At 41.9% G+C, this 12,180-nt stretch overlaps 1 protein-coding gene across 2 annotated transcripts in view; it reads right to left on the bottom strand.

Annotated features, from left to right (window-relative positions):
* ERI1 (exoribonuclease 1) overlaps positions 1-12,180 on the bottom strand; it is a 110,961-nt gene that overhangs the window by 43,508 nt on the left and 55,273 nt on the right. Inside the window, exon 7 of one of the 2 annotated variants that reach the window (XM_082715537.1) lies at positions 2,797-3,122. The exons of the other annotated variant lie outside the window; for it this stretch is intronic. Within the exon in view, the coding sequence (XP_082571663.1) occupies positions 3,012-3,122 (111 nt within the window). The 3' untranslated portion in view covers positions 2,797-3,011. Of the gene's footprint in view, positions 1-2,796; positions 3,123-12,180 lie in introns of those variants that run through there. 2 annotated transcript variants of the gene reach the window in all.

Below are 12,180 nucleotides of genomic sequence, written 5' to 3'. Positions count from 1 at the left end.
TAAATTAATAGTAAGGAGAAAAGCAATTCTGGCTTAGCTTTGGCTCTGAAAATATAAATCCTCTGCTTCCTTTAGATTTTTTTTTAGCCATTAAGCTTTCAGTGAGATTGTGGATACTTTTTGCTTGGGGAAGGAGAATGTTGGTGGAGGAATGTTATATAATATAGGGGTGGTATGACCCTCTGTGCTAAAATGTATAGAAAAATTATATGATACTTGATAGAAGTAAAATGAGGTCAACCTGGCATCCGTTATTGATTCTGCTCTAATAAATTATGCATTCTTGGGTATCAACCACATAACATCATGGATTCCAGCCTCAATTTAAAATGAAGAAATTAGACTCATCCAACTACTGTAAGGCCTTGTCCATATTTCTTCCTTTTTCCCTCTTCCTACTATTAACATCAAACACACACACACACACACACACACACACACACACACACGTGCAGAGGTTAAAGGTTAAATCCCATTGTGATCTTTGTAGAATGAACAGGCCATAGAAAGGAAAAATTATGATCATAAAATAATAAACTATTTATATCTAGAAAACTTAATTCAGCTTTTAGGATGATGAAAGAATTTATCTATGCTCTTTGGGTATAATGTATAGTTTATACTATAGTCTACAGGTACTTACATTCCAAGACCACCGATGGACACCTGAAGCCACGGATAGTATCAAACTGTATATATACTATGCTTTTTCCTATATATACATATGTATCTATGATCAAGCTGAATTTGTAAATTAGGAGACTTAACAATAGTAATTAATAATAGAACAATATATAACAATACATTATAATAAGAGTTATATGAATATGTTTCTCCAAATATGATCTTATACTGTACTTGCTCTTTTTCTCTTTGTGTAATTAAGATGATAAAATGCCAACATAATAAGATGAAGTCAGGTGAATGACACAGGCATTGTGACATAGTGTTAGGCTACTGCTGACCTCCTGATGATCTGATCTGTCAGAAGGAGGATTACCAGCTCCTCGACTGCTGTTGACTGAAGGGAAATAAAATGGCAGAAGCAAAACCACAGATAAGGGGGAACCACTGTATGAACAATGTACCTTAGAACTAGGTCGATAACAGAAACCTATGTTTGTACAGTGCTTTAGAGTTTACAAAGCAATTTTATGTCATATCACTTTCACTTAAAAAAAAAAAGATTTTATTTATTTTACAGAGAGGGAGAGAGAGAGCTAGTGCATGGGTGAGCACAGGATCAAGGCAGAGAGAGGGGGAAAGAATCCCAAACAGATTCTGGGTGCAGAGCCCAATGCAGGGCTCGGTTGTGTGACCTTGAGATCACGACTAGAGCCAAAACCCAGAGCCAACATTTAACTGCCTGAGCTACCCGGGTGTCCCATGTCACTTTCACTTTTGAGCCTCACGGTTACTTTAAGAAATAGCTCAGGCAATATGAATTATATGAGATATTTCTCCTTTTTTTTTTTCTTCAGATTTTATTTATTTATATATGAGAAAGGGACAGCATGAGAGAGAGAGACAGAGCATGAGCAGGTGGAGAGGCAGAGAGAGAGGAAGAAGCAGATTCCTCTCCTCTGAGCAAGGAGCCCAACACGGGGCTATCCCAAGACCCTGGGATCATGACCAGAGCTGAAGGCAGAGGCTTAACCGACTGAGCCACCCAGGCGCCCCTGAGTTATTTCCTTTTTATAAATAAGTAGTCTTGATACTTGAACGTGTCAAATGACTTGCCCTCATTTATGTAGCAGTGGGCGAGCCTTGGACCTTCTCCCAGTTCATCAGCACACATTGCCACCCGCCACACCGCCAGGCCACTAGAGGGACCGTAACCTGCGGTGCTTGCCTCAGCCTCCATGTCAGCTTTCTGTTCTGCTCATTCCGTAGCTTGGCTCAGATCACTGAGGACACCAGCGTGGGGAGGCAGTGTCATTTCCGAACCCATGTAAACTAGAAGCTCTCCCAGGATATTCATCCCGCTGCTCCCATGCCAGCCTCCAGAACCACCACAGTTTAGTCTCAGCAGAGGGGTCTGCAAGACCCCTTTTTCTCTTTCCTTCTAAATTTGAAGAGAATAAAATATGCAATATATGTCATTTAAAAATGATGACTCACATTATAGATCCCTCATTCTTAACTAACGAGTCACCCACTTTCGATCTGCCTAACAGTCCAAACACAATGTGAACACTAAATCAAATCATCATAAGCACTGGTGTGTTTACAAAACATCAGGCATAAATCCTGTACAAGAACCACAGTTGGGGGTGCCTGGGTAGCACAGTCATTAAGCGTCTGTGTTGGGCTCGGGTCATGATCCTAGCGTCCTGGGATGGAGCCCTGCATCAGGCTCTCTGCTCAATGGGGAGTCACCTTCTTCCTCTCCCTCTGCCTGCTGCTCCCCCTGCTTGTGCTCTCTCTCTCTCTCTGTCAAATAAATAAGTTATTATAAACAAATAAATAAATAAAACCAATTTTTTTTAAGAGAACCACAGTTGGTTGCCAAGATAGTAAATACCCATTTTAATCCAAGTAACTAACATTAAGCAGGACTACAAGAAGATGGTAAATGATTGGCTGAATACCACAATCTTCTTGTCACTTTTATTTGCCGTCTCATTAGAATGGACAAAACCACTGCCCCTTCTGAGTTCTCATGGCAGGAATTAGTTCTCAAGGCCTTAATGCCTGCAGCTCTCTCCCTGAGCAAATTTCTTCCTCATTTTTAACTCTAGAAACTCAGAAATATTTATTAAGGGTCTATTGTGCATAGAGTGACCTAAGTAATCCTTTTTTTTTTTTTTTTAAGATTTTATTTATTCATATGAGAGAGAGAGCACAAGCAGGGGGAGAGACAGAGGGAGAGGGAGAAGCAGACTCCCTGTGGAGCTGGGAGCCCAACTTGGGGCTCGATCCCACAATCCTGAGATCATGACCTGAGCCAAAATCAGGAGTCAGTTGCTTGACCAACTTGAGCCACCCAGGCACCCTGACAAGCGTGATTTCTAAGTGTGAACCCAAAAAGTTTTGGGATTTCTGAGATGTTTGCTGGCTCTTCCATGCGGCTGCTGAAGTGTTTGCCAGTCCCAATGAATCCTGCATTCATTGACCTCATTCTGCAATTAGAAGTTATGAGGAGAAGATCAGAGCTGAGAAAAGTATATGAAAAGAAGAAATAAGTGGTTAATAAGCACATGAGGCAAGAGTGTTTAACTTCCAGAATGATCGAAGAAATATATATTAAAGCAGTAAGATCATTTTTCAACTATCATATTAGCCAAAGTTTTTAAAATTATAATACTCAGTGCTGGCAAAGGAGCAGAGAAAAATGTACTTTTAGACATTGCCCTTTAGAAAATAGAGCCCCTCTGGAAAATTATTTGGCAAATGTGTCAAAAGCCTTAAAATATTCAGGAATTAATTTGCATAATTTTATCCTAAATGTGGAAAAAACTTTATGAGCAAAGATTTTATTAGAGCTGTATTTACAAAAGCAAAATTTGGAGGCAACCTAAATGACCCCCAATAAGAAAATGATTAAGTAAACTACACATGGCTCATCAACTCCATTCCATTTTTAAAGAATCATTAATACTTTAACAAAGTGGAAAAGTCCTAATGTGATACTACATAACCTCGCCCGCCCCAGTCAATTAGGGAAAAAATATGGGAAAGAGGCAGGTGAAATATGGACAGAGCTGGTCTGGGTCCCAGGCTGTCTGACCCCATCCCTCGAATCCAACCCCCTCAAAGACTGATGGGATTTTCCATTCTCCTGCACCTGAGGATTGTAGTTTCAATGTCTAGAAACCCTATAATTCCAAATTCTTATTCACAATCTGCCCTTGCAGCTCCGGGTACCCTAACTATGTAGGCACCCAAAGACCAGCCCCTCCATTGTTGCCAAGACACATTATGAATTAGGGCCCCCGGGGTGAACTCACTCCAAATACATAAAAAATAAATACAACCAAATAGATAAGAAAGGAAGAGTGAAAGAGATAAACACATGTATTTGTAGAAGAGTAAAGGTGAATCTTATTAAAAAAGTAAATCAGAATCAGGACTAACTGGGCATATAATGGTACATATTGATGGGCATCATTTGGCCTTCGGAACGGCTAATGGGAGTCAGCCACACAGATATTTCAGTCGCGGGCTATTGTGAGCACACTACAAAATGGCCTTACCACATCCATTCGTATTACCTCGGATACATCTAATCCCATGGCATTGTTTTTACTCAGGAAGATAATTGGATCCACTCTGAAATGTTTGGGCAGAATGTGTCACAGACGGGATCAGCTACATTTGTGAACATGACAACGGAAGCGTAATTACACCAGGTGGCCCACTGGGCCTTCAATGCCACTTGGTGTTGCTTACTCACCGATCACGCATATATTTAAGAATAGAACGTCACTTTTCCCAAACTAATGGTGTTCTAGATTCTTTTGGTGGCAAGAGACAGAAACCTGACTCAAATTTGCTTAGACGAGATTTATTTTTTAAAAAGGTGGGGGAGGGGTAGCTCACAGAAGAAAAAGAACTCTTTGTTCGATCATGAATGGAAAAGACAAAAATCAAAAAATTTCTGGGACTCCAGACGTGAGAACCATGACTCCAACACCATCAGGTCTCTGTCTCTTTGTCTTTCACTGTCTCTCTCTGTCTCTGCTCCCCTCCTCAAATATTTCTTACTTTTCTATGTCAGCTTTCTTCTCTCCTATTGCTTTGCTTCTTCTCTGACACTAGTAACAGCTTTGCAACCAGAGGGGGGAAAGGGTCTTCCCCTCTTAAGACTTCAGTAAGAGGGGCGCCTGGGTGGCTCAGTGGGTTAAGCCGCTGCCTTCGGCTCAGGTCGTGATCTCAGGGTCCTGGGATCGAGTCCCGTATCGGGCTCTCTGCTCAGTGGGGAGCCTGCTTCCTCCTCTCTCTCTGCCTGCCTCTCTGCCTACTTGTAATCTCTCTCTGTCAAATAAATAAATAAAATCTTAAAAAAAAAAAGACTTCAGTAAGAAATATCCAAGGCTCGGGTGCCTGGGTGGCTCAGTTGGTTAAGCCTCTGATTCTTGATTTTGGCTCAGGTCATGACCTTGGGGTTGTGGGATCCAGCCTTGTGTGGGGTTCTAGGCTCTGAGCTTAGTGCAGAGTCGGCTTGAGAGTCTCTCTACCCCCTGCTCAGGTTCACTGTCTTTCTCTCTCTAAAGTCAATCAATCAATCTTTAACAAGGAAAAGTAGGTAGGAAGAAAGGGAAGGAAAGGAACAGGAGGGGAAGGGAAAGGAGGGGGAGGGGAGGGCTGGGGAAGGGGGAGGAAGGGAGGGGAGGGGAAGGGGGCAAGGCAAGACCCAAGGTTCCCACTTAGATTCACACTCATATTTTTTTTTTTTTTTCATTCATTTGACAGAGACACAGTGAGAGAGGGAACACAAGCAGGGGAAGTGAGAGAGGGAGAAGCAGGCCTCCTGCCAAGCAGGGAGCCTGATATGGGGTTCGATCCCAGGACCCCGGGATTGTGACCTGAGCAGATGCTTAACGACTGAGCCCCCAGGCGCCCCATCACACTCAGATTCTTACTCTTTAATCAATTGTTATAGTTGGGAAGATGGAAGGAGAGGGGGGTCACACAAGCAGAAATAATTAAAATTTGTGACATTTATTCAAATTTGCCATATGCCAGGCATCTAACCCTTTATTTAGCAAACATTTATAAAGCATTCAGTATGTGCCCTGTTTTGGATACATTATACATATTAACCACTTAATCCTCACAACAACCCTTCCCCCGATGCTGTATTTTTCCCATCTTATAGGTGAGCCACCTGCCGCATAAGAGCTAAGAAAGGGGTCCCAAGGCCACATGACTAGGAAGCCAAGCGGTCTGGTTCCTGAGTTTTTGCTTTCAACCACACCGTCATACAGTCTGTCCACTGCACAGGGTTTAACCTACACATGAGGTGAATAGTAAAGTTATCACCATTTTACAAAGGAAGAAATGAGACACAGGACATGTCCATTAAGTGATTGCTCAGAATTCACAGCGGTAGTGTCTGAGCCCAAAGCCCAGGCTTTGGACCGTTCTGCTGTGTTGCAGAGTCGGGGGATGAGACCTGGGTGTCTGGAGAAGAGGGAGAGGTTTAAGGAGACGGTGTATCCACTGCATTTAGTCAACTGTGCAGAGCCAGTCCGGCTGAGAAATCCTTACTAGCCCCACCCTAACCTGATAAGCCAGCCAGGCGTGCTCAGCAGGAGAAAGCTGTGGTCAAGGCCAGGTAGAGGTCAAGGTCAAGGAAGAGGAAGCCAAGAGCCAAGCGAGAAAGCCAGGCCTGGAATAAGGGTCTGAGGAAAGCTTCTACAGTGTCAGCCTGGGACACTGACCCTTCTCTGTGAGGGTACATAGTCAAAGAGTACAGAAGGTTGCATTCAGGAAACAGCTGGAATTCTTCTAGAATTCCTACAGCACTGCTATGTCCTTGCCCTAGAAAGTCACAGGACTGTGTCAACTTAGATTTCCTCAGAAATGCCTTGACTGAGCTATGATTCCATGTCATGCTCTTAGCTTTTATCAAGCATTCAGTTAAGTAATGTCCTTTTAAGGAACATTTCATGGTCTTCAGAAAACCTGCAACTGAATACATTGTTCTCACTTTATGTAATGAACTTAACATTCTGCCCATGGTTCAGAGTCAGAGAAATATTTGTCTCTCCAGGCAAACGTGTGCTTATTTTTATCAGGCAATAGGAGTTATATAGTACAACATGTTTGCCATTTTGCACAGGGGCCCCTGGGAACCATAAGTTAATTTTTATGCTTCATTGTTCCAATATCATCCTGGGTTCTTGGATGCGTCCTAATGAATTCTGCTTTCCCTTTTCCTCTTGAACCATCTTGATGGTGGGGTTGTTGTTGTTGTTGTTGTTGCTGTTTTACCTTTTCATTGTGAGGTAGAGCATACATACAAAGGAGTGTACAAAACAGAAGCATACAGCATAATGATTATCTCAAAATAAATACCCATATTGAGCACCACCCAGCTCAATTCACAGGAACTGCCAGTGTCCCAAAAGCCCTTCCATCTTCCTCCCAAACACCGCGCACCCCCTCGCCACCCACCTGCTGTTCTCCTCCTCCTTCTTCTTCCTTGTTCTGGCTGCTTCAGTTCTCTTTATATTCCCTTATCTAACCCCGGTGTATTCCTTAGTACTGTGCTTTAGGGCTGCACTTATTATTTTCACCTTACCTGAACAGAATCACACACTCTGTGGTCTTCTGCGACTGGCTAATTTCATTCACTAGCACATCTGAGTAGATCTACAACCCATGTCATTGTTTCTATTGGTAGTTAAATCATTTTCATATCTGTATAGCCTGCCATCATGCGACTAGACCACAATTTATTTATCTATTTTCCTATTGATCGGCATTTTAAAAATTTCCATTATTTCCCTTGATTGTTAATGTGGCTGAGCACCTCTCTGTATGTTTAGGAGTCATTTGGAAATCCCTTTTTGAGCCATCTTTCTGAAACAAAGAGACAGATTCTCACGTGAACCTCTAGAAGGGACTCGGCCCTGCCAACACCTTGAGTTTAGCTCAGCGAGACCTATTTTTGACCTCTGACTTCTAGAACTGGGAGGCAATACATTTAGGTTGTCTCAAGCCACTAAGTGTGTGGTGATTTGTTACAGTGGCCACAGGAGCCTAATATGCCAGGAAAAGGAAGATGACCACTTTGATAATTAAAATAGTTTACATGAAAAAAATTAAAAATAAAATAGTTTATATGAAGGGCACCTGGGTGGCTCAGTGGATTAAGCCGCTGCCTTCAGCTCAGGTCATGATCTCAGGGTCCTGGGATCGAGCCCCGCATCGAGCTCTTTGCTCACCGGGAGCCTGCTTCTCTCTCTCTCTCTCTCTGCCTGACTCTCCGCCTACTTGTGATCTTTCTCTCTGTCAAATAAATAAATAAAATCTTTAAAAAAAATAGTTTATATGAAATAACGTGATGATATTTTTGCCTTATGAAGAAATTATAGTATTGCCCATGTTCCATACTATATATCCTTACACTTAAAATAGAAAAGTGATTTTTAAAGTAGAAGTAGACTAGGCATACAGGGATAAGTATGATCTTAAAAGTATAATTTGATGAGTTTTGACAAATGCATACATCTGTAGATCAAAGTACAGAACATTCCCACTCCTCCAGAAATGTCTCGTGTCCCTCTCTCTTCATTCCCCAACACCTCCCTGCCCCCACCATCCAGGCAACCACCGATCTGACTTCTATTCCCATGGGTTAGTTTTGTCTCTTCTAGAACTTCCTATAAAAGAATCATACAATATCTACTCTGCTGCGTCTGGAAAGAATATTGAGTTTGAACTTTAAGGCTCCAGCACAAACTGGTTCTTGCATTCACCAATTCTCTGAACTTGACCAAATGTCAGCCTTTCAAGGCTGAGTTTCCATTTAGAATTTAAACTGCCCACCTCAGAACTGCTAAGATCACAGGAGATCATCCGATAAAAATGCATTGTTGTTTCTTAAATGGTATACACTTGCACAGTTATTCCCAACTCAGAACAGAAATTGCAGGTTAACGATCTTTAGGTAATGGAATAATAAGGGATTTTTAAAAATTTCTTTAACATTTTTTATATTTCTCAAGTTTGTACATTAACACACATTCCTTTTAAAATAAAAATGTTATTTTAAAATACTAGCACAGGAGTGTTTATCAGCTCTGATTTCATATCATACATTCTTTTTTTGTTAGATTTTTATTTTAAAATTCGGATTCAATTAATAATTCTGATCTTCAACTATGTATTGGTACAAATCGTGGTAGAGTTTTACTCATTCCTACACAGGAAACAGCAGAAAGTAAGATAATAAGGATCCTATCATCTATTTTCTCATTTTATAAATCTAAGGAAAGCCTGAGACAGCAGGAACTCCATGGCTGCAACACTGCACTTAAGAATCAGCCAGATGGGGGCGCCTGGGTGGCTCAGTGGGTTAAAGCCTCTGCCTTTGGCTCAGGTCATGATCTCAGGGTCCTGGGATCCAGCCAGGGGCTCTCTGCTCAGCAGGGAGCCTGCTTCCCTTCCTCTCCCTCTCTCTCTGCCTGCCTCTCTGCCTACTTGTGATCTCTGTCTGTCAAATAAACAAATAAAATCTTAAAAAAAAAAAATCAGCCACATCATTCCTACAGCATGTCCGACTATTCAGATGTAAAATCCAGGGACAAGGTCTCTGACCTATTCTTGTCTGCTTCTCCAAACAAGCCAGCACATAGCAGGTGCTCAAAGAATACCTGCTGGATACATCTCTTTTCCCCATCAATTACATCACGCTACTAACTTGGTCATCCTGTTCTCAGCTAGCCCAAAATGTCCATGCTCTGATTTGCCAGAACTTTACAGCACCCTCCATTTCTCTACTTACCAAATACAATGTAGAATTAATTTTAGACAGGAGTACGAACCCCTTAGTTTTTACAAAAATGATTTAGCTTCGAAAATTGCATAAATATCTAAGTAATAATGATACCAAAGATCAACTATTTTATTACAACTTAGTTCTTCATAATTTATTTATTTAAATTCAATTAGCCAACATATAGTGTATCATTAGTTTAGTTTATTTTTTCCAAGATTTTATTTATTTATTTGAGATCAACAGAGTGAGAGAGAGCATGAGAGTGGAAAAGGTCAGAGGGAGAAGCCGACTCTCCACGGAGCTGGGAGCCCGATGTGGGAGTCGATCCCAGGATTCCAGGATCATGACCTGAGCCAAAGGCAGTCACTTAACCAACTAAGCCACCCAGGTGCCCACATCATTAGTTTTTGATGCAGTGTTCATTGATTTAGTAGTTGCGTATAGCTCCCAGTGTTCACCACATCATGTGCCCTACTTTATGCCCATCACCCAGTTACCCCACCCCACCACCCCTCTCCCCTTGTGCAACTCTCAGTTTATTTCCCAGAGAAAAGGGTCTCTCATGGTTTGTCTCCTTCTCTGATTTCTTCTCATTCAGTTTTCCCTCCCTTCTCCTATGCTTTTCTGTGCTATTTCTTATATTCCATATATGAGTGAAACCATATGGTAACTGTCTTTCTCTGATTGACTTATTTCACTTAATGTAATCCCCTCTAGTTCCATCCTTATTGATGTAAGTGGTAGGTGTTCATCCTTTCTTTTTTTTTTTTTTTTAAGATTTTATTTATTTATTTGACAGAGAGAGATTACAAGTAGGCAGAGAGGCAGGCAGAGAAAGAGAGAGGAGAAAGCAGGCTCCCTGCCGAGCAGAGAGTCCAATGCAGGACTCGATCCCAGGACCCTGAGATCATGACCTGAGCCGAAGGCAGCGGCTTAACCCACTGAGCCACCCAGGCGCCCCGGTGTTCATCCTTTCTGATGGCTAAGTAATATATGAACCACAACTTTATCCATTTGTTGAATAAAGATGTTGATAAAGATGTTGAAGGACATCTCAGCTCCTTCCAATGGCCATTGTGGCCATTGCTGCTATGAACACTGGGGTGCAGGTGCCCCTTCTTTCTACTACATCTGTATCTTTGGGGTAAATACCAAGTAGTGCAATTGCTGGGTCATAGGGTAGCTCTATTTTTAATTTCTTGAGAAAACTCCATTCTTTTTTCTACAGTGTAAGAGGGTTTCCTTCCTACCAACAGTGTAAGAGGGTTCCCCTTTCTCCACGTCCTCGCTAACATTTGTTGTTTCCGGTCTTGTTAATTTTAGCCATTCTCACTGGTGGAGTATCTCATTGTGGTTTTGATTTGTAATTTCCCTGTATTCTTCATAACTTATTGAGTGCTATTGCAGATGATTCATCATGGATGTAGGACTGCCAAATGACTGACTTGCCAGAGGCTGCAACCAGTGGGTGGGTTAGGAGGGAGGACGAGAGATGATGTATATTCGGTACCAAGAGGGAAAGACTTCCTGGAATAGCCAGTCTCTATAGTCCTTCCCATTGCCATTGCAAAGAGAGGAAGAAAGCGAAGAAAGAGAGAGACAACAATCTTGAAGGAAGTGTAATAGGGACAGTATTTGGAATCATAGGCACCCACCCCAAGGACAAGCTTTAAGTTTCATAATGTCACAGATCGGTGTAGCAGCGTATGCAAAGTGAGGTCAAAACGATAATGGCGAACATTTATTAAGTGTTTACTATGCGCTAGGCACTATTTAACTACTTCATAAGCATTAGTTCTTTTATTTCTCACTACGATCCTATGAGATCAGGGAGGTGGTGCCCCCCCCGCCGACTTACTTAGTGGCATGCATAGCGTGGTATCAGGGCACATGCTCTCCATTATTACACTCACTCCATAACCATGACTCAAAAAACAACTGCACTGACAGTTTGAACTGTAAATAATTCCAGTTAAAATGACAAAAGCTTCTCATGAATTCATGAAGGACCGTTGAGAAAAAGAAGTGATCATTCGAACATGTGCCCAGGGAGGATGTATAACTACGTGGGACATTTGAGATCAAAATACACAAACTTGGGACAACAGAAGTAGTTCTAGGCAGGACAGGAGGGAGACATTTCCCCGAGTCACGCTTCTTAAAATTACTCCCAGTTCCCTGTCAGAAAGGAAAAGAGTACCAGAGCTAAGGTCTTATCTCTCTGTTTGAAGTAAAACTTTAGCAGATAATATGCAGTTCACTCCAGAGTCCAAATCCTGTTCCTTTCAATCCTTCCTGCTGTCATTTTAGAGTCCTGGATAAAGAATCTATTTCCGAGGCTTAGTGAGGCTCAGTATCAGAACCATGTCAACCAGGCCGGAGAAATGAACTCACTTCAAGAATGATACCTTAAAGCTTATTTCCACCTGTGTGTGCGACTGAATCACTTTTGCACTATCATCATCATTGCCCTAATGAGGATTTTGCACAATCATCATTTCTCCTCTTTGATCGTACAAGAGGAGAACAATAAGAAAGATACGATCATAATCCTCATTTAGTAAAGAAGGAAGAAAGGCCCTGAGATGCCAAGGGGTAGGCCTAAGTCCACACACTTAGCAAGTCCTACATGGAAGACTAGAATCTAGGCCTCTTCAGGCCTTCTCTAATCCTGACCCATGTTAGTGATAACTGCCCAGATTTATTAACAAGCCACAAACCTGACTGAT

This window comes from Mustela nivalis, assembly GCF_964662115.1.
Source record: "Mustela nivalis genome assembly, chromosome: 20".
NCBI lineage: Eukaryota > Metazoa > Chordata > Mammalia > Carnivora > Mustelidae > Mustela > Mustela nivalis.
The sequence above is the reverse complement of the archived record's forward strand: the minus strand, read 5'-3'. Positions and strand labels throughout refer to the sequence as shown.